At 30.1% G+C, this 21,959-nt stretch overlaps 2 protein-coding genes and 1 long non-coding RNA gene across 10 annotated transcripts; 2 read left to right on the top strand and 1 right to left on the bottom strand.

The window, feature by feature from the left end:
- Positions 1 to 2,688: 2,688 nt before the first annotated feature.
- Positions 2,689 to 3,979, bottom strand: LOC126917596 (uncharacterized). Its single transcript, XR_007711003.1, has 2 exons — positions 3,842 to 3,979; positions 2,689 to 3,745 (listed from the first exon to the last, which is right to left on the bottom strand). It is a non-coding gene; the product is annotated as an uncharacterized LOC126917596 (long non-coding RNA).
- On the top strand, positions 3,240 to 9,903 carry LOC126917588 (cytochrome P450 6B5-like). Of its 3 annotated transcripts, none has more exons than XM_050724625.1 (6): positions 3,240 to 3,475; positions 3,852 to 5,067; positions 5,427 to 5,997; positions 7,316 to 7,537; positions 8,543 to 8,794; positions 9,282 to 9,903. In XM_050724625.1, exons 2-6 carry the CDS (start codon positions 4,732 to 4,734, stop codon positions 9,446 to 9,448), a joined length of 1,548 nt encoding a protein of 515 aa, XP_050580582.1. In that variant the 5' UTR covers positions 3,240 to 3,475; positions 3,852 to 4,731; the 3' UTR covers positions 9,449 to 9,903. The 3 variants fall into 3 exon arrangements, with proteins under 3 accessions (XP_050580582.1, XP_050580581.1, XP_050580584.1); XM_050724624.1 differs by having other exon boundaries at positions 3,240 to 3,537; XM_050724627.1 differs by lacking the exons at positions 3,240 to 3,475; positions 7,316 to 7,537 and having other exon boundaries at positions 3,739 to 5,067.
- Positions 9,904 to 10,286: 383 nt separating this feature from the next.
- LOC126917586 (phosphatidylinositol 4-phosphate 3-kinase C2 domain-containing subunit beta) lies at positions 10,287 to 21,850 on the top strand. Of its 6 annotated transcripts, none has more exons than XM_050724619.1 (27): positions 10,287 to 10,661; positions 10,778 to 10,862; positions 11,386 to 11,633; positions 11,718 to 11,927; positions 12,027 to 12,264; positions 12,362 to 12,412; positions 12,599 to 12,860; positions 12,943 to 13,163; positions 13,246 to 13,351; positions 13,432 to 13,590; positions 13,674 to 13,903; positions 13,976 to 14,075; positions 14,176 to 14,595; positions 14,681 to 14,882; positions 15,020 to 15,193; positions 15,262 to 15,522; positions 15,604 to 15,792; positions 15,900 to 16,125; positions 16,199 to 16,345; positions 16,431 to 16,679; positions 16,751 to 17,187; positions 17,260 to 17,416; positions 18,030 to 18,265; positions 18,380 to 18,580; positions 19,531 to 19,727; positions 19,805 to 20,052; positions 20,145 to 21,850. In XM_050724619.1, the coding sequence occupies exons 3-27, from the start codon at positions 11,386 to 11,388 to the stop codon at positions 20,316 to 20,318; spliced, it is 5,343 nt and encodes a 1,780-aa protein (XP_050580576.1). In that variant the 5' UTR covers positions 10,287 to 10,661; positions 10,778 to 10,862; the 3' UTR covers positions 20,319 to 21,850. The 6 variants fall into 6 exon arrangements, with proteins under 6 accessions (XP_050580576.1, XP_050580575.1, XP_050580577.1 ...); XM_050724618.1 differs by having other exon boundaries at positions 10,778 to 10,941; XM_050724620.1 differs by having other exon boundaries at positions 10,287 to 10,941; positions 12,030 to 12,264.
- Positions 21,851 to 21,959: the final 109 nt, after the last annotated feature.

Here is a 21,959-nt window from a genome sequence, read left to right as displayed (position 1 = left end):
ATCTGGTTACGAATTTTGCGATAAAGTAGCGCGACGATGCGCCGTCTGGTATGCAGCCTTTGGGAGCCATCCAGATGTTGAGAATCGAGGATCATGAATTGATCGAAATTTAGATCTGACACTTGATGTATTAGCTTTTTTTGGTAGAAGAAAGGATAAGAGGTTTTGGAAAAATTTTAAAAGAAATTAAATCGCTCTTCTTCATTTTTTAATGATGGCTTGATGATGGGTTCAATTTATTGACATACTTGCATTGAAAAATTTTGCTCGAGTATTTGAAAGTATGCTTGACTTATTGTTAGAGAATTACGTGTACAAAATATTTCGTTGTTCAAGCTAAGATGGGAAAAAATAAATAAACGAAATACGTTTCTCTTTTCGTAGAAAATTTTTTCTACGTATTTTTGTTCGAAATTATCTTCAATTTATTTCGAAAAATACAGAAAATTTTCGAAAGAGCTTAAGAAACCTATATGTAAATTATGATTCATGCTTGGTGTCTCCAAAAATTTTCTAAATATTGCTAGTTGCTAAATTTGTCACTCAATCATAATATAGACGCACATCCTTTAAATACGTAAGATTTAATTTGTTCAAAAAATTAGATGAGAGAGAGACAGACAGACAGACAAGTCGATGTCGTTATCTTAAAAATTGAATAGTTCTTAATAATTCTTAAACTCCAATATTAATTCTAACGATATTTACTCCATATTAGACAACTTGCATTTAACGTACAATATCTTCACGATACACTTGTAATTCAAGCCAACTGTTACGTATTATGTTATATAATGCACTGTTGAGTACGATTTTCTAAATGAAATTCGGGAAATATAATTTAACGCTACCTATAAGAACAATAAACTATAAAATATGTATTATATATAAATTTATAATATTGTAACGAAACTAATGTAAAAATTATTGTATTGTTGCATATCGTAACTTCTAAAAAATTACGTTTGTTCTCCTCTATAATGGTAAAAGGTTACTATAATAAAACACAATATTATAATGTTTACTATTAAATTAAAATTATACGAATGATATATTTGGAATTTTCTAAGTTCCTTACATTTTTAGTAGCTTTTCTACTGTAATTAAAATTTAATTTTTATAAATAACAAGAGCGAAACTTCATAATGGAATTATACGTAACTATTGAAAGGATTGAAATACAGAGTACAAGAGAACAAGAAATTTTTTCAAACAAAAAAGAAGTAGCATAATAAATACATGCATGAAATAAAATACATAGAAAATTCTACTATTTTGAAACTTTTTAGTAACAAAATTCTGAGAATTTGAACTGAAACGAATAGCCACATCGCGGAAAATAGATAAAACACTAATAAAATATGAATCTTCTTACTTATATATGATATAGTAGAAAACTAGACTGTAACATATATCTTTTATCGATATCTTACCGACATTTCCCACATTTTTACGAATACAGGCGCGCTTTAGTCAATAAAATTGACTTGCAAATTTCGAAATCATATTCATTATTTGCAGCAAAACTTGTGAATTATATGCCGTCACTAGGTTTATTTTATAACTCATTTGCATTGAGATTGCAGAGAAGATGACAAACCTATGTAAATCTTATACAACCTTGTTTGAAGTGTATAAAATGTAAAAAAAAGAGTATAATATATTGACAGTTATTGATCAACATTTACCATATATAATCAACAAGTTAAATAAAAACCAAAACTCATTAATAATTTTATATGAAGTTAAAAAAAAATCAAAAATTATATAATGCGTAATACGAGTTCTGTATTATTTACATGACACGAATCGTGTGTGAAATTGAGCGCAAAAATTAAACATATCTACGATAGGATAGATTTGCTAAGCTTATGTACATAGTCCGTAATTTTTATGATGTAATCAATCATGAAATGGTATAGATTCTATCTGTTTACGTGCAGAGCAAAATTTGTCATACTTTTAAGGGCGAATTTCAATTTCAGATTTATGAAACATACCAAAGACAACCAATTTTAACTTTTAAGAAACCAGAAATACACTTATTCAATTTCAAATTACTTTACATTCATTTCATAAATCGGAACATTCTTTCTATAAATATCACCCAGCAACAACTTGTTCATAAAACATACACGCATGAGCATTACATCTATGTAGAAACCTAATCTAATCTTAATTTACAGTATTAAAGAAAACCTATCATTTCGTCTAATAAATAATAATAACACGAGGAAACAAATTGCAAATGAAAAAAAGAATCGGCTGCATATTGTGGCTACGAGTTTTCATTCGTGTTGCTTTTAATTTTTTCTTTTTTTTCTGGTAACCTAGTCGCATACATCATAAGGAGATAGAAGGTAGAGAAAGGCACGCAGGAAGGAGTCGAACCAGGTCCCCCATGCTCAACCATCTGTTTTCATTCTAAAAGCAGTGGAAGGAGAGATCACAATCTCGTAGTAAAAGTAAGATCTATTTTCATTTGTTACAGATTGTCGACAGACACGCGTTCAAAACGAAGTAGACTACGTTATCTCTGCATATAACGCATTCTGAAATTTCCGCATGACTTCACGCTTTCGCGGATTAGTCTTTCTCTTTTAGTTGCATTTCTTGCCACTTCGTATCATATTTTTACGTGTTCGTCCTTATATGATATCATTATGTGAGTCAGATTAAAGTAAAACGTTGAGTTATTTAATTTTATTTCATATTTTACATCCGAACGATAAAATAAGAGCTACAGTTAATAATCTCCCCTATATAAAATATGAAATATAAAATACAAAATAAATAACTTGATTAACTTGTTATATTTTTTACATTTATATATGACTTGATTGGTACTCGTTCAGTTGAAGATGCAAGAATGCATAAAATGCGTATGATATGCAAAATTACTAAATTTCATATAATAATAATAATAATAACAACAACAACAACAATAATAATAATAGTAATAACAAAATAATACAATATTATGGTATCAAAACACTGGAACATTAATTGATACTAAATCACTTAACGCTAAACTTTTAACAACTAAAAACACTCCTAAACACCAATTTCAAGATAAAGATGTTAAAATTACAAGAAAATCAAATTTTAAAAGAACAACGATATTAGCGAATCATAACCATGTTATATAACCATAAGAATTTCTCATATAATAACATCAAAATTTTAACCGTTATGACAGCAATATAATACAGAGTTTTTAAAAGATCATAATTGATAGCCTCGGTTTATTAACGGTGGCGATGAATAAAAAGTCTCACGCAAACAGAAGCTATACAAACTTAAGATGATATCGATCATTTTTAAACGGAAATTCGTGCGTAAAAACGAGCATACATCTTGGGGCTAATTATCCGGGTAGCAGAGAGAGGGAACGAAAAGCTGTTGAAGATAAACGAGCGGCTCTCGACCGGAACACGAGTTTGGATACGAACCCGAGCCGGAGCAGGAGCACAAGGTCTCTATAAATGCGTGCGTGCGTACGTTCATGATTTCCAGTCGGTGGGAGGTTAGCTTTCGGTGAGAACGATAGGCGTCCCCTTCCCTCTTCTTCTTTCCTTTCTTTCGCTCTTCTTCCTTTTCCTATTCTTCTTGTTGTCCCCAAACTTGTGCAGTATGCCTTAACCTCATTAAATCCGATACATCATACAATCGTTTATAGTTGCGTAACTTCGATAGTGAATTGTTGTGAATTTATGTGGTTGATTACATTCTTCCCGCTTAAAAACTAATGTTGTTTTGTATGCGTGAAATAGACAAAAGTGTAAAATTAATTCAAAGTGATAACCAATTGTAGTTTGTAGGAAATTTTAAAATTACATACGTTGTTTCAGTGATCATAGGAAGCATAACATCTCGATTCGACGTTCAAAATCGACGTGTAAGTCGATAAAATGCACACGCAGTAAAATTACAGGAATCGATTAGTGGAACGATATTAATATTCGAAATGGTGTTAAACGGAACGAATTAACGCTCGCTTAGCATTCGAACGTTGAATTCGACAGCCTGATAATCACGTGCTCGCACGAAACGTCAGTTGCGCGTGCGAACAGTGAACAGTTGAACGAGCGTTCATCACTGACATTTCACTGGGAGAAACAAGAGAGTGCAAATACTGCGTTCGTGAGTCAGTCGACAAGTGTACTTCTATAAACAACTCCAAGGATTCGATCGGAGTATCGAACTGCGTAATTCGAGAACTGCCACGACAAACGTCGAGTAATCCTTTGTTTTATACTATTGACCTCGCGACGATAACGTTGAACCGATATCCGCCGCTCCAGACGTAATACATTATGTATACGACTGTTGAATCAAAAAAGGGAAGAATCTTTTAACGCGGTTCATAAAAGTATCGGAACACTTGCCATACACAATTGCTATGTATTATATTGTACGCGTTATATGCAACATTTTCCTCATAGCTACCTCGTTACAATGCTAATGAGATTGTAAAATATGAAAGTATAACACACATAATACATTCGTAAAAGATTGCTACACCTATTTAAATGTTTGGTCTCGAATATACATATAGTGCACGAAAATTTATTTAAAAAGCAGAAAAACAACGAAGATTATGAGATGACATGTAGCGAATATATTGCTCAATTTTATAAATAAAGAAGGAACAGAAGAACGTCATAGTTATTGATTTGGAAAAATAATTTTATATTTGTATTTCGAAAAGAACTCTGTAGCGAATTCAAAATGTGGAGTATTTTGGAGAAATTTCTATTACCAGGATTATTGCTAGGTATTTTATATTGTTTTCTTACGTCGACATTCGATTTTTGGAAGAACCGTGGCGTCCCTTTCCGAAAACCTACAGTATTATTTGGAAATTTTGCGTCGTTGCTATTGTTCCAAAAATCGTTACCAGAAGGTATAAAAGATATGTATGAGTGGTTCAGAGACGAGAGGTATTTCGGAGCGTTCCGTGTTACGTCGCCTGTGCTGATCCTACGGGACCCAGACCTCGTGAAAGACATTTGCGTGAAAAGCTTCGCTTGCTTCACGAACCGTGGAATACCGGTAAACTCACAGGTAAAAGGAAAATGTTTTGTTATGTAAATTGGTCGTGCCCATAACGGGTTCTAACCATGATAAGTATTTTAAATATGAGAACAAATTTCGTTCTGCTAAAGCTAATAGAAAACTTGAATGAATTTAAAATTGAAAATTTAGTTATATTTAACGATAACAATACAAAATAGATTAGAATCTTATTATTGATATAGATTATTTGTAAAAAATGCAAAATTGAAGATCGTCGTACGTTGTAACAACATATATACACAGAATATTAGAATAGATCTGAAATAACCATAAAATACATAATATATATAAATACATAATAGAAAAACATAAATTACAATTAATTTAAATGAATAACCGTTTCCTAGGACTCGTTATCTGCCCACTTGTTCAACCTAGAAGGAAAAAGATGGAAGAGCCTGAGATCCAAACTGACCCCAGCCTTTTCATCCGGCAAATTGAAAAGAATGTTCTACCTGCTGGCCGAGTGCGGCGAGGAGTTTCAAAAATTAATCGACGCGTCCTCCGAGACCCATCGTCCATTTGAGATTCGCGAGCTAGCGGCAAAATTTACGATAGACGTCATTGGCAGCTGTGCTTTTGGCATACAAATAAATGCTCTCACCGATGAGGAATCCGAGTTTCACAGGGCTGCTAAGAAACTCTCGAAACCAAGTTACACAGCTACCCTCTGGAGAATGCTTAGAACAGCCATGCCAAAATTGTACAAATTTTTGGATGTTCAAGTGATAGATCCTGAGGTAAGCAAATTTTTCAAGAATGTAGTGTCGCAGATGATTAACGAACGAGAGGAACATGGTATTAAGAGACACGACTTTATGGACCTGTTAATTGAATTGAAAAATAAAGGAACATTGGACGAGTGTGGAAATGGACAAGTTTGCAATGACGAAGATGAGGAAATTACTGAAGAGATAGGTACGTTGTTAAATATGAAGATTAATGGTGTTTAAATTGTGGATGTTTATGTATTTATGGGAAATAAATGAATAGTATAGAAAATTAGATAAACACAATGTTTAGAAGTACAACATAAATATAGAAAATGAAATAACGTAGAAAGCTGATAAAATGCACGGAACACGCATTTCCTCAATTACGTTCATAAAAATGCACATTTGCATAAACATTCACAACCTAATGATAATAGGTAGAATTTGAAGACGAAAAACACAAAAACTCTTGCGAAATCGTAGCAAGTAGCAACAGGATAAACTGTCGTATGGGTGTATCGGCTTGCTCCTATCGTTTATATAGATTACTTTATACGAAGATAAATCGTACGCTTTACGAGAGAAATGTTGTCGTTCGCCTTAACATGTGGTCTGGTATGTGCTTGATACTGCTGCACCGTTTCACTGCGACACACATTTTTTTGGCAGACCAATGCCAAGTAACATGCACGTTTTTTGTACAACTATGCTTGTTAGAAAGTTGTTATATCAGTTAATATTTTTTGTATAAATGAACTTGGCACTATATAAAGAAATATCGATAAATGTAATGTATTCGCTGCTGTTAGCGTTTGCTCTATATTGGCTTCTATCGGTTCTGAATAACTTAATTGTATCAATGAAAGAAGAGAGTTACATAATTGATAAGTCTCCTTCAGTCAATAAGTGAACTATTTGCTGTACACTTCCAGTACTTGTAATGACTAACCACAAACGATATCATTTTGTAAAAATTAATCAGGATAAGATTGACAGTAAATGCTTTATACATATAGCCGCTGCAAGATTCACGTAATGTCAGTGAAATGTAGCAGCTCCTTTAATGAAACGTTTCATTAACTACGTATAAGAGGAGCTTTATCAATTCGTAATTAAAATTCACAGTTAACGTTGGTTACATCACAGTGTTACGTATATCAATAGCTTATTTATTAATTTTCTAACAAAATTAGTATTGTCTAAAATAATTAGAAGATTTTATATTTGGAAAGCAATCCGAAATTACTTTGTTAATTTCTTATTTATTTTTTATTTACTTTGAAAATGTCTAAAATTATATTTTCCCTATACATACTTATCCATAAATATTTCAAAATACGTCGTTTCATAATAATCTAATTCATAATTATGCCGATTCACGATTCACAATTAGCGATCAAAAATTACAAAATAGCTTTCTTCTTACGATTAGGAGTGTCCATATTGAAAGTTTATCAAACTGGTGACCGATAAAGAAATTTTTTGTCCACATGCTTTATCATGTATAGTATCGTTATTTATAGAATTGGACGAGAACAGCATTGCAGCGCAAGCGTTTGTGTTTTTCGCTGCCGGTTATGAAACGTCCTCGAACACCATAGCTTTCTGTCTTCACGAGTTGGCGTTAAATACAGAAATTCAGGAAAAAACGAGACGCGATATACAAGACGCCATTGACAGCAGAAATGGCAAACTGTCTTACGATGCTATCCAAGACATGAAGTATCTTGATATGGTTATTGCAGGTATAAATGCATTTTCTTTGACCTGATTGCACGTAAATTGCATACCTTGAAATGTGTCATAAGATATTCTTGTAATGATTACTCCTATTATTTGCTGTGTTGATATAGTATGTTGCTTGTCATCATTAGTTTCTGAGAAGTCGATTTCTTCAAGTTACTTATCTCTTTGAAAAGTTCGGAAATATCTATCTCAAGATATTACTAGAATTTCAACAATTTCTCGATCTTTTAACAAAATGAATTAATTATTTTATCAAAGTTACTTTATGAAATATTACTAGTACAGAGCGTAACCATTATAAGTATGCTATAAATTTTATTACAATTATCCTTGTTATAATTACCAATTACTTAGCGTACAAAATTTGTTAAGAACAGAAAATTTAGGTGATAAAATAGGCAATAGATCTTTATAACAGATTTCAGATTTTATTTAGATTTTATATTCCATATAAATGTTTATGTATGCATATCTTCATCCTCATGATTGTAATCTTTTTGTGTTTTACTATGACCTTCAATTGCACTGTGTCATTGATTAAGTTCTTATTCCACCCACAGTGAGATATAAATAGAACGATTTAAAAAGAGACGAAGTTGGCCTTGTTTACTTAACACCTCCACGCGAAAAGCAATTGTTTTCGTCATACACGTTATTTCGTTCGTCATACACGTTCGTGCTTAAATTGAGCAGGATATTGATTTAACTGAACAAATGAAAAAAGTTTTTAAAATTAGGAGTTAAAAGAACCAAAGAAATATTAAAGAAAAAATTGTTTTTCCTTCAAGGATTTTTGTTAATTACGGAATATCAAAGTTATAGGTATAATACTGCAATTTATTATAATAAACTAGGAAATAAATGCTGGAAAACAAATTATTTTATTATAGAATTATTATTATAATAGGATTTCATTATTAAATGATTATTTATGTCCAAAATTCATCTAAGCTTTTAATGTAATATTACTGAAAACATAGTGTAATCTACTAAATTCTTCTCAGAAACGCTACGGAAATATCCTCCAGCTTCAATGCTATCCCGAAGATGCGAGCACCAATACCAAATACCAGGAAGTAAAGTTGAATTACCAGTAGGCATTCGGGTGATCATACCAATTTATGGATTTCACCATGATCCAGATTATTACCCGGATCCAGCAACATTTGATCCCGAAAGATTTACAGAAGAAAATAAACGAACCAGGCATCCTTATACGTATCTTCCATTTGGCGAGGGACCTCGAAATTGCATAGGTATATTAAATATTATATTTCAGTTAACTTTACTGTTTAAAAATAAGCTGAACATTCAAAAATGTATAAATAATATTTTTAAAAAATTATTTTTGAAATAGTGAACATCATAGACTACAAATATTTTAAGATGAAAAATTGTCCATTGTGTAAATTTAAATATGAAAAGCAATAAAAAAACTATCACAAAATTCCATATAAAAAGATATCTTTACTTATCAATAAGAAATTTAAAATTTAAATGCTTTTTTTACTGTTTGTCAACTCGTTTAAGTCATTATTATCAATTATATAAATTATACATCAATTTTGCATTTATCACGCAATATGGTAGCATACTATAGTAAGATACTAACATGATTTATTGCGATCTAGCATAGATCACAACTTGTAACAAATCATTAGTGATGAATAACCTACAATACACTATATCAAATGACGTCAGAAAGATTACATTGTTATATTAACGGCACTGCATTTGTTTCAGGTATGCGGTTCGCATTGCTACAAATCAAAGTGGGGATAATTTCGTTTCTCAGAAAGCACAGAGTGGAAACATGCGAGAGAACGATAACGCCGATAAAATTTAGTAGACGAAGTCTCGTGACAACTAGCGAAAAAGGATTCTGGCTTAAAATCATACAATACTCTTAAACTTGCAAAATTTAAAAAAGGACACCACCAATGTCTGTCGTGTACTTAAAATACCTCAAAGAAATTATCAATATTATTAACTATCTTAGTATTAATGCGGCCAGTAGAACAATTTTAATCTCACTTTTTATATTTTATTTTTTTTTTATTCTTATATTTCATGAATATTTATTAAAAATTATTAGTGTTACTTTCTACAATAGTTAATTTTCAGTGATATTTTAGGTTACCATCAGTAATATATTTATAATTATTAGTAATTATGAACGGGATAATTTACTTTGTACATTCTTAATGGGTCGTATTTATAGTTAGTGTTATTGCACTGTTTTTGAAAATGATATTGTTACACAAATGAAACCTTTATATTTTTGTAAACATTTTATGCATTAAACATTATAATGTATTAATATAATAAATATCATACGTGTATTAATACACGACAAATATCTGAATCCGTGTATGTGTTATTGTTATAGACAATAAATAACCGATGTGCGAAAGAGATCAAATGTTTCGTTTAGCAGATCGATTACAAATGAAGACCGATTTTGGCAACCTATATGCATAAAATCGGGATGCATGATCCGATGTATCAACACTACTTGACACAATTTGACAAATTTTCAATTTTTATTTTCTCGAAAATAGAGCACCATATGAAAAAATGTTATTCCATATTTTCGGCTTATTTTTTCCCACAAAATTATCCTCCAAAATTATTTAAAATTATCCTCTTCTCTATTATACCACAACTAGACATCTTGTATTAAAAAAGAATAAAATTAACGGACATAATCTTTCGCATAAGAAGGTTCACATAGAGCTATACATATTACTAACACAAACTTATATATACTTATATATACATATATATATAGATAGATAGATACTCCTAACTGTAAACAATCCTACGCGTTCCATGTATAAATCAGCTTTAATCAAATAAGGTTCGCCGTCCAGGTTAAATAGATTAACCATCCAAATAGTCGATACACCGGAAAGAGTTAATGTAACCTAACTGTATACCGTCACCACTTTCAATTACATCCGCACCATAACCAGTCTTTCGTTACATCGTATCGTTGTATTGATTGTAAGACGTATCGTGCACGTATATACGATACATTCATTGTATGTACATACGATACACTTATTGTGTCTTCTACTTCTACTCTACCAGTACATTGTCTATCCGTGGCAGCAGCTTCAAGTCAGTGCACTTTTCGATTTGTATACACATAGTATCTACGTGTGTACAGTTAGTACAGTAGGTCGTTTGTACACGACAGCTAATTATACGATTGAAAATGTCATTTCCTTGATTAGGTGACAGTGCTTTTTCTCAGACTGTATTGGTCTTTTGCTTGAAGATTTTTCAACAGCGAGACACTTCGCTGAAAATAATGCTAGGGTGAGCCGTAAATCTGTTTACCTAGACGCATAATACTCCTGGAACTTTAAATTGATAATGCAGCCCTTTAAATGATAAGGTCTATACCAACAATATGTTTCTTTCACTTTTATTAATTCATGTGATACATAATTGCAGCCAATATTGAGAAATTTCTTTTTTATATACTTTTTTTATCTTCTTCATCACATAATTTTAATACATAGAACTACATTATTAAGATACATATATGTGTAAATTAGTAAGATATATAATAATAACATAAAACTATGTTATTGTATTAATAAATTAATGTTATTGTTTAATTTAATTTCGTTAACAATGTATGAAAATACTTACGTGAATGCACTTCAGGTATAGGTTAAAGTATATTTAAAATATATGTATTATGTTTATATTATTAGTAGCTTACTCATACTAGTTTGTCATATTTACATCTTGAATATATATACATATATATATTAATTTTCTTCATGCTTCCGTCATTCTATAATGTAGTAACAAGTTTTTAATTTAATTTTAGATGTCACACTACAGTAGAAATACAAGTACTCAAAGATCTGCGGTGATTGATTATGAACGTCAATTCCAAGAGGATTTAGAACTTGCTCAGGCAATGAGTTTGGAAAGTCTGGCACTAGAAAAATTTAAATTACAAAAGCAACGATCAGATTTTAATAATATTCAGCAACAATGTGTTCCACAGAGTGATGGAAACAGCACTGTGCATAGTAGTTCATCAGAAAGAGATAATACACCACAAACCGAAAAGTAAATGAAATTTGTATCATTTTTATTTTACCATATATTTATTGCACAAATTAAAATGAATTTATAATAACAAAAATTATGTAGATTTCAGTGTAGAAGTAGACCAAGGCCTGGTTCCTGTAATACTAATCAATCTAGAAATGCTGTGATATTAGCACCGCCACCAGTTCCATCTAGAAGAAATTCAACAACAGCCACCACAAGTCAAGAACATACTGCTGATTTGATTACATTTACAAGTCCAGTGAAGCAAGATAATTTAAATGATTATTGTTCACCTCCACCTCCACCTTCGTAAGAATACAATTAATCACTCTGACAAATTATAAATTTTATAAAAACATTGGAGAATTATTAGTTAATAGTTATTAATTAATAATTATTTTTCCATAGCAGAAAAGCGACTGTAGAGCCAAGATGGGAAACTCATCCCTCATTATTGAAAAAACAAGGGAGAGTGTCACGTAGCATTAGTTCTGCAGGTTATCATTCTCGAGACTTCCGATATCAATCACTTTCCCCAGGGCCTAGATCTTCCACTGCGCCTTGTACACCAGGAACTCCAAAAATTAGTCCTGTTATGTCAAGATCTAGTAGTATTAACAGTAATGTACCTGATATAACGCCACAGGTAAATATCATAATATCTTCATCAGTATTTAGTGGTTAATGTGGAATATGTTTTTTTTTTTTTGTTGTAACAATAATTTTGTTAATGATTCTTGCAGCCTGCATGGAATCTTAATGATTTAAAAAATTTTTTTCTTACTCATTCTCAGGTATATATTATGTATAAATCTTACGTTCAGTTTAATATCTTCAACTATCAATTTAATAATGTCAGGTATAAAAATATTAGTTTTAAGTTTATCTGTAACTTATTTTTTATAGAAATTTTTTAAAAGACAAACATTCAATAATATTCATCATTTTTTTAAAGAATAAATTTTAATAATTTTTTGCAGATACCTCCATTACCTATGAATTATAGACCAAGTATTACTCCTTCTATATGTGGTGTCCAAAAACCTACATTTTGTATGGATGACGAACAGCTGAATGTATTAAAAGTGATAGAGAAGAAGCCAAATAATAATCTTATAGATTTGAGTTCTTTTGATCAAGTAGATGATAAAACAAATGTTCGGGTTAGTGTACTAGAAGCATTTGATCCATTACTTGTTAAGATTGAAGATCAGAATGATAGCACACAGGGACATAAAGATGGTAATATTTTATTGAAATTTTATAAATAAAATAAAGTAATTGTATAAATATCTAATAATAATAATATGATATGTTTAAGCAGAAATGCAATCGCAAGTGAGTGGATCAGTGTATGATCCATTCGATCCTTTCGATTACATGTATAGCACAAATGAAAGTGTTAATTCAGATCCAGTATATGTTGCTGTGGAAAAGTCTGCTAAATCTCCAGCAGTATCTCCAGCTGCACCACCACCACTACCTCCTAGAAATTCATCAGCTTGGAATACTATTGAAAGAAGAAGAACTTCCTTAGATAGAAGAGTAAAATTATTTTAAATGTTTAATTACTTAAATGAATAATTAATAACTAAAGTTTTAATAATCTTCATCGTTTATATTACAGAAACGACAAACACGCTTGTATGAAAATGTAACAATGAGAAAAACTAGACCATCACTTCATGATTGCGATCTTAGAGCTTTCTATGACATGATCAAATCTGTTCGAAGTTAGTAAAGTATAAGTAAACAATTTAGTATTTTTATAGAATTTACAATACATGTATATTAATTGACAAAATATGTTTAGGTGAATTTCCGTTCAATGATCCCAGTACAAACATTGGACATGTAATCAGTCCAATGATGGAAAGTTTATATCCTGAAGGCACAAGTATAAAATTAGTTGTACATCCACAGTTAATGGATTCTGACGAAAATACTCCGTCCATTTCTTTTACATGCGATGGTAAGTTTACACACATAGAATTTATAATAAAAAAATTATGAAATAAATTTCAACAATTTAACACATAAAATATCTTTTTTCAGTAAATTGTAGTGTTGAGCATGTTATTCTTAATGTCGCTTGTTCCTTAGAAGATGAAGATATAGTAAATATAGAGAAATATTGTCTGAGAGTATGGGGTTTAGCAGAATATTTTGCATCTAATACAACTTTAGCTCAGTACGAATATATACATCAATGTATCAAATTAGAAAAAGACATTGAATTAGCTATCCTAACTAAAGCGCAAATAAAACGGTCTATAACACGAACAGTAAGTATTTTTTTGAATGTAAGGATATCTTAATTAATAATTAATGTTATACGTACACAATTTTGTTTAAAGCTCCAAGATGATAATCGTGATCAATGTCTCAAGTTAGAAGATATTCTTCCAAATGAACCAGTACAACCTATTTCGTACGATACACTTCTTATTTTATTAGGTATGAAAACAAAAAATAATTTTTATGAAATGAAATTTTTATGAAAAAAAATGTGACATATTTAAGTAATAGTTACGCATTTTCATATAAAAAATTGTAGAAACTGTAGAAAAAGAAATGGAACGCGTGGAAACTGCTGCCATACAATTAGCAACTACTAATCATGGTTCCAGCCTTTTACCACAATTGCAACCCCGTAGTGTTGTCCAAGCAGTAAAAGCAGTATGTGCATTAATGGGAAACATAGAGACATTTGAAATTACCGAAGCTGTTGATAATTTCGTAAATGCATGTTGTCAATTTTTACCCCAAGTTCATACAACAAATATAGAATGCAAGAAACCAGAAATTCTGCATGAAGATGGTGATTATTCCGTAGTGACATTAAGAACAAAATTTCCAGATGTTATTGCATCTCATTGTCGAAAAATTCGCGATGCAATTCAAGATCTTGTAGAAACTTACTGTCATGCATTTAGGGTTGATTTTGAATTAAATAGCAGGGGAGAAGTTCCAACAAGTAAGAACATTAGAATTATAAAATTTCATTTTGACAGATAATGAATTATAGAAATGATTAATTTTATTATATTTTTGTATGATAGATACATTAATATCGTCTGAGGTATTAGATACCATCCTAGTTCGTGTTGGAGCATTACATAGACTGCCAGGATCATGGAAACATGACGATTATATCATCGCAGCTCAAATATTTCACGGAACAAGACCTGTTGGAAATCCAGTTTTATCTGAACCTATGGCAGTCAGTTCTAATTTTCATCCAAGAATTTTATTTAATTCATGGTAATAAAATTAAAAGCCACTATTAAATAACATTACTATTACTTTTAATTAATAAAAAATATTACTATTATTTTATTACTTCTATTACTATTAATAATAAAATTAACTATTAGTATATATTCTTTTTTGTATAAAAGGCTAGAATTTCGTGGGATAAGCGTATGTCAAGTACCAAGAGAAGCAAGATTAGTGTTAGTTTTATATGGCCGTACATTGCAACCTACTGATCATGAATCTAATTCATCAGCAGAAAATACCATGCAAAAAGAAGAATTGGGATGGGGAGCTATACAATTTTTCGATTATGAAGGGTAATTGATTACATCTATTGAAGTGAGAAAGTATTTTACTATATGTTTTTTTATATTTTTACTTACAGAGTTATGAGTCAAGGAAGCTTTTTCTTGTCACTTTGGCCAGCAATTGCTGATAAAAGATTAGGCCCAGCCCCAGCAGCTGGGATTCATCCTCATGGAGATACGCATGCTATTATTGGTGTAGAATTACCTGATTATGGTGGCAGAGTATTATTTCCTACAGAATTACGTGATTATGATGTAGAATCTCTTGATTTTAATTCATTGGATCAGAACACACAAGAATTATTAATAGATATCACACAGCAAACTACATTTTCAAGGTATACATATATTTTTTAATTACAAATATTAATAATAAACTATCTATATATCTATTAATTAATTAATTAATTTTTTAATAGACCACTTGTTGAAGAAAGAGAAATTCTATGGGAAAAACGACATTATTTGCACAATAGACCTGAAGCTTTACCTAAAGTACTTTTGGCTGCACATAGTTGGGATTGGGCATGTTTGCCTGATCTTCATGCATCTCTTAGAATTTGGAGTCCTTTACCTCCTGTCCAAGCTCTGCAATTATTGTTACCTTGGTATATATATTTTAATGTTTTAAATATATATGTTTCAATGTACTAAATATATATATATGTATGTGAGATTGTTGATAATTGTACAACTAATCAAAGATACTTTATAGTTTTCCAGATATGAAAGTTAGAGAAATGGCAGTTGGATGGATTCGAGAACTGAGTAATGATGAACTTGTAGATTACTTACCTCAATTATTACAAGCGTTGAAGCACGAAACATATGAAACGTCCCCTCTTACAAAGTTTTTATTAGAACGAGCTTTACTTTCTCCACGGGTAGCTCATCACATCTATTGGTTACTAACGCAAGCGTTACCAGGACAAAGTCCTCAAGTAATTCAGATTGGAATAATTTTCTTTTAGTTTAGAAATTTAAACAAGTATATTTAGTATACTCTATTTTCAGAATTCTGCTGAAACTACACCAGAGGATGATAAAAATATTAGTTCAGCACGTTATCATAGAAGGTTACAATTGATGTTACGAGCGTTACTAGCCGTCATTGGGGATGCACTAAGAAATAGTTTTCTTACGCAACAATTACTCGTTAAAGTAAAATTTTTCCTTTCCTTCTTTCTTTAACGTATATTTTTGTATAAATTAGCAAATGTTAACGGTGTAACTCATAATATTGTAGAATTTATATGAAGTAGCGGAAAATATTAAGCAAACGAAAGAATCATTACGACTAGATGCGCTCAAAATTGGTTTACAAAATATACATTGTCAATTAATGGAAGATGATGGCACCTGTTTACCGTTGTCCCCTAGTAAACAAGTATTTGGTATAAATGTACAAAGTTGCTCATACTTTTCATCATTTACACTTCCATTGAAAATCAACTTTATTAGCTGTGATGATGTAATTTGTCCAGCGATTTTTAAAGTATGTTCAGTTAACAAATACCTACTGTTATAATTTATTATGATTTATTTTATACTAAAATAATCTTTAAGGTTGGAGACGATTTACAACAAGATATGTTAACTCTTCAAATGATGCGCATAATGGATAAACTTTGGTTAAAAGAAGGTCTTGATCTTAAAATGGTAACATTTGCTTGCGTACCTACTGGATACAAACGTGGGATGATAGAAATGGTTACAAATGCAGAAACATTGAGAAAAATACAGGTTGAGTTTGGACTAACTGGATCATTTAAAGATCGACCTATTGCCGAATGGTTGGCAAAACATAATCCTTCAGAGTTGGAGTATGAACGAGCAGTAGAAAACTTTACTGCATCTTGTGCGGGTTATAGTGTTGCTACCTATATCTTAGGAATTTGTGATAGACATAACGACAATATTATGTTAAAAACATCAGGTCACCTGTTTCATATTGATTTTGGGAAATTCTTAGGTGATGCTCAAATGTTTGGAAATTTTAAAAGGTAAATGTATCCTTATTTATATGTATTCACTACTTATAAAATTAAATTATAATCTTTCATGTTTTTAATTAGGGATAGGACACCATTTGTATTGACATCTGATATGGCCTATGTTATAAATGGTGGAGACAAGCCATCAGCCAAGTTCCATCATTTCGTGGATTTGTGTTGTCAAGCATTTAATGTAGTGCGGAAGCATGGAAATCTAATTCTTCATCTTTTTGGATTGGTACGTCTATTCCTGTTATATTGTATATGTTAAGGATTTTGTGCCATTACAATTTAAAAATTTATATCGAAATATTATTAGACAGTAGTCTAGTCGTTTACTATAAAAGACCTAATTGTTTACAAAATTGAATTAAAAAGGCAAAAGGATAGTTTGAACTTTTTTTGCTGGTAGTATAATTTAAACCATTACTAAGTTATGACAACAATAAAACCGCAACGGAAGGACCTATCCACGCGTTTTATCAGAAAGTGGTCCGCCTATCACGCTAAACTATATACAGTCCGTAGTTAATTAGCGTTTATCGTCTGAGGTTCCGTAATATCGAACAATGCAGCAGTTTTAATCATTTATACGTAAAGCAAACAAGCGACAAACAATATATTAATAACAAACGGTTATAATATTAACTTTAAAAATATCATAGAAGTTATTGTATCATAAATAATTTTAACAAACAAGAGCATAGGTGTTAAAAATGGATGATTTATTGTTTGAAAAAAATAACATGACTGATTTATATAAATCACATATTATACAACAAAAGCTCAGTGACATTGAAATCAAAGAATTGGTGAACAAATCTAAAATGAATAATTATACAAATTCACAGATGACTTCGTCTGGCATTCCTGGTGTGACTGTGGATGCAGTTAGTTACGTACAAAAAGCTCTTCTTCCAGAGCAAACAAATCCTGAAGCAGCTGCAACATTTGCCCGAATGATAGAAAGTTCACTTAAAAGTTGGTTTACACAGTTCAACTTTTTTCTACATAATTTAGCACAACTTAGATTTTCGGGCGACCATAATGATGGAGCATTATTATCTTTTATACCACGTACATATACGTAAGTTTGTTAATATACTTTTTAATATTTGCTCCTAAATGTAAATTTAAAATTTAAAATTATACTTCTTAAAGTACATTGAATGTTTGAAAAATGTCTATATGTTCACTGTAGAATGCAGCAGGAAGGTCAGTTAACAAGTGTTCAAGTGCATGGCTACCAAAAACGATATGATCCTGAAAAATATTATATGTATATCTTGCGTATACAACGAAAAGGTCATGCAGATCCTACTTATTTATTCCGATCATATAAGGAATTTTGTGAATTTTATCAAAAATTGTGCATTCATTTTCCTCTTGCAAAACTTGCTAGGTAAGTAAAGTATATTTTATTGCAATTTTATGTTATGACACGATTTTTATAGTATAAATTAAAGTACATATTACAGTTGTTAATCAGCAATAATATATTAATAATAATTTATATAATATCATATATGATTCATATCTGTAGAGATTAAGCGTATATAGTAATTTAATTTATCTACATCATGCAGAAGATTTTATGTCTAATAGTCTAGATTATTCGACATATTGAATCCAATGCAAATAACTTTTTACTTTATCTTATTTTTCTATTGTTAGGATGAAGACTTGGATTGTTTAATATCAGTGCTAATAGTTTTCTTGTTATTTATATTGTTATTTATGTTTTTCTGCGATTGTGATGCAGTTTGTGATATTCTTCGATAAAATTCAGGCGCAATCGATTTTCTAGACGAAGCTTTTTGTACCAATATTTGAGCACGGAAACGTTTAATAATACCCATTTTTAATTTGATGTTCTTTTCTAAAACAATGCAGAATTAAATGTTATGTGTATATATATTTTTTAATTTGATAATAATACATACCTAGTATAAAATGTATATAAGGCATAATACATACCTTTTTAGTATAAAATGTATATTCAAACACTTCAAACAAATGTACAATCAATAGTACAAATTTCAATAAGTGTAAACATAAAATGACAATGCGTTTTATTATTGCTACTTGAATTGTTTGATAGATTTTTATAATATGATATCAGAATTTTGTGCTATCTTATATTTCGTATTATCTAATCAGATTAGTATCTTCGATATAAAAAAAAGTTCCTTTGAAGTCAAATTTACAAGAATAATTTAGATGTTACTTTATCTTCGTGAGTAATCATAATTAGTCATAATTCATAAAAAATTGATATAATTTATTTGTAAAATATTTATTTATAAAAATAGCATTATATGATTAATGTAAATAGATATTTATTTTACATAGCTTACCAAGTGGTATAAGTGTTGGAAGATCTAACATAAAGCAAGTTGCTGATAAACGACGAGCGGATATTGAGAAATTCCTTGTAAGTTTATTCAAGATGGCACCAGAAATTTCTCAAAGTGATTTAGTATATACTTTCTTTCATCCTTTGTTGAGAGATCAACAAAATGCAGATATTCATTTACGTAAAGTAAAAGGTATATGCTTTTTTTCACAATATGGCTATCTAATATTTGGAGATATTGTAAATGTCATTATCATCTTTTTTTATTAGTTGGCAATTGGTGGGCTGAAAAACCTGTAAGAGACAATGTACAAAGCGGACAAATTAAGATGTCTCTTCACTATACACGTGGAGCATTTTATGTGATGGTCTATCATGCAAGAGGATTACCCAAAGTAGCAAATTGTCAGGAACCAAATACATATGTTAAAGTTTATCTTAAACCTGATCCTTCAAAAAAGACAAAGCGAAAAACAAAAGTTGTAAAGAAAAATTGTCATCCTTCGTTTATGGAAATGGTAATGAATTTAAATAAACAAATCAGTAGCTGTTGTTTCTTTTTGGTTGAGTTAAAATTCTCGGATGTATAATATGTATATGTTCATCACAGTTGGAATATAGAATGGCTCTAGACGTGATTAAAGAGAGAACTCTGGAAGCTACAATATGGAATCATGACACATTACAAGAAAATGAATTTCTTGGTGGAATACGCTTACCTCTTGGACGTATCGATTTAACAACCGAAACAATTGAGTGGTTTTCGCTTGGAAGTATTCGATGAATGAATCGTCCAATGAACGAATTAACAAATTGAAAAGGAGATTTATTAATGCTCACAATTTGTTCTCGATAAGAGTGAAGAAAATGTAATTCTAATCGCACAATACTAATTATAGCATTTCTATACTATGCACGCAATAGTGCAATAAAAAAATAGTGTTTATGTATCACTTTAAATGACATTGATACATGCTTTCATGTTTAGGGAAGACGTTTCTTAAAAAGTTAGCTAACGTCGTACAATCAATTATACATATAAAATCATATTCAATTGTAACATTGTAACAGCACATAAACAGAAGAGGCATATTTCATAAAATTATTCTGCCTTTGCAAGAAATTGCCAAAATTTGACAAGTAATAGATTTCTCGTCTAGCATATATTTAGTCACAATATTGATAATGAATTTGAATTTTGTTTTACAAGTATTCGATGGAAATTATTAAAAAGCATAGACCAGTAAGTTTACAGTAGGAAATTTTATTGGCATCTTAATAAGGATTTGATAAACAGGTTCTTATGAAAGATATTTTATGCTATTTCTACCGAGAGATACTTTCTAAGTATGATATATATTAATAATTGTAAATTAAAACTTTATTGTGCTACTCTATTATAACAAAATCAAATACAAGATTTCCTAAATAGCGAGATGTAACAATATAGATCTTTATAAGTGCGTAATATTGCTCGATTATAAGTTATTTGCCTACAGTGAAGAAGGGAGACATTTTTTACTTTCGTATACAAATTTTAAATTATATATAAAAATCAAAATATGTCTATATAAAATAGCAAAATCTATATAAAGGAAAAATTGCATATGTTTGTGTGTATTTAAGGGATATTTTATCCTGAAAAAGGAGAATGAAATTATGTAAATATGCTTTAAAATTTATAAATGTTTTGTAATCAGTCTACGTATTGTGAATATATTTTATGTTGGTTCTTTAGATAAAAAGTATACACTATAACGAAAATGAAAGTTTGTGTTAATACATTATCGACGGAAGATTATTAAATATTAATTTGATTATACATGTAATACATTAATATTTTTCCATCACTTTTATTTTATAGAAGAATTTTATTACGGAACTTTACTATGAACAGTTTGACTATCATAATTTATTATGAAACTAATAATATTATAAAGTGCAAAATACAATTAATATAATTCTTCTATTATTATATTTCTTCTAACCTTCTGTCATTAGTGTATTAATGTAATTAACTTCGATCTAATCTTTCGTTACAAATATGTTTAAAATACAATGAGATAATTTAATAGTACAAGTTGCACCGTTTCTTCGCAATTACAAAAAATTTTAATATTATAATTGTGAGAAAGGAATTGCGCTAATAAAATGCTCAAACTTTTTGCTTCTGCATTATAAAATGCTTTTGCATGTGCTTTCTATAATCTTTATATTGTGACATAGAATCATGTAAATTTGGATAATTTATTTATATTTTGAATTTACTTTTGTTTCTTTAATCATGTGACATAAATATAAACAAAAATAATTCAATATTGGATTTCAATCATTTCCTTAATATTTTTGTGACCAGCCAAAAAATTAGAATCTTTTTTACGTCCTCCGTAATTCCCCACGGCGAACATAGCAATCATTATAAAAG

The sequence above is a fragment of the Bombus affinis genome, chromosome 6 (genome assembly GCF_024516045.1).
Source record: "Bombus affinis isolate iyBomAffi1 chromosome 6, iyBomAffi1.2, whole genome shotgun sequence".
NCBI classification, from domain to species: Eukaryota; Metazoa; Arthropoda; class Insecta; order Hymenoptera; family Apidae; genus Bombus; species Bombus affinis.
This window is presented reverse-complemented; position numbering and strand designations above follow the sequence as displayed.

Excerpts from the sequence above, each read along its gene's own strand:
- LOC126917586 (XM_050724619.1), top strand. The coding sequence starts at position 11,386 with ATGTCACACTACAGTAGAAATACAAGTACTCAAAGATCTGCGGTGATT. Across the intron at positions 16,126-16,198 it reads TACCAGGACAAAGTCCTCAA|AATTCTGCTGAAACTACACC; the intron begins GTAATTCAGATT and ends CTCTATTTTCAG. Across the intron at positions 18,581-19,530 it reads CCTCTTGCAAAACTTGCTAG|CTTACCAAGTGGTATAAGTG; the intron begins GTAAGTAAAGTA and ends TATTTTACATAG.
- LOC126917588 (XM_050724625.1), top strand. The coding sequence starts at position 4,732 with ATGTGGAGTATTTTGGAGAAATTTCTATTACCAGGATTATTGCTAGGT. Across the intron at positions 5,998-7,315 it reads GGAAATTACTGAAGAGATAG|AATTGGACGAGAACAGCATT; the intron begins GTACGTTGTTAA and ends CGTTATTTATAG. Across the intron at positions 8,795-9,281 it reads GGGACCTCGAAATTGCATAG|GTATGCGGTTCGCATTGCTA; the intron begins GTATATTAAATA and ends CATTTGTTTCAG.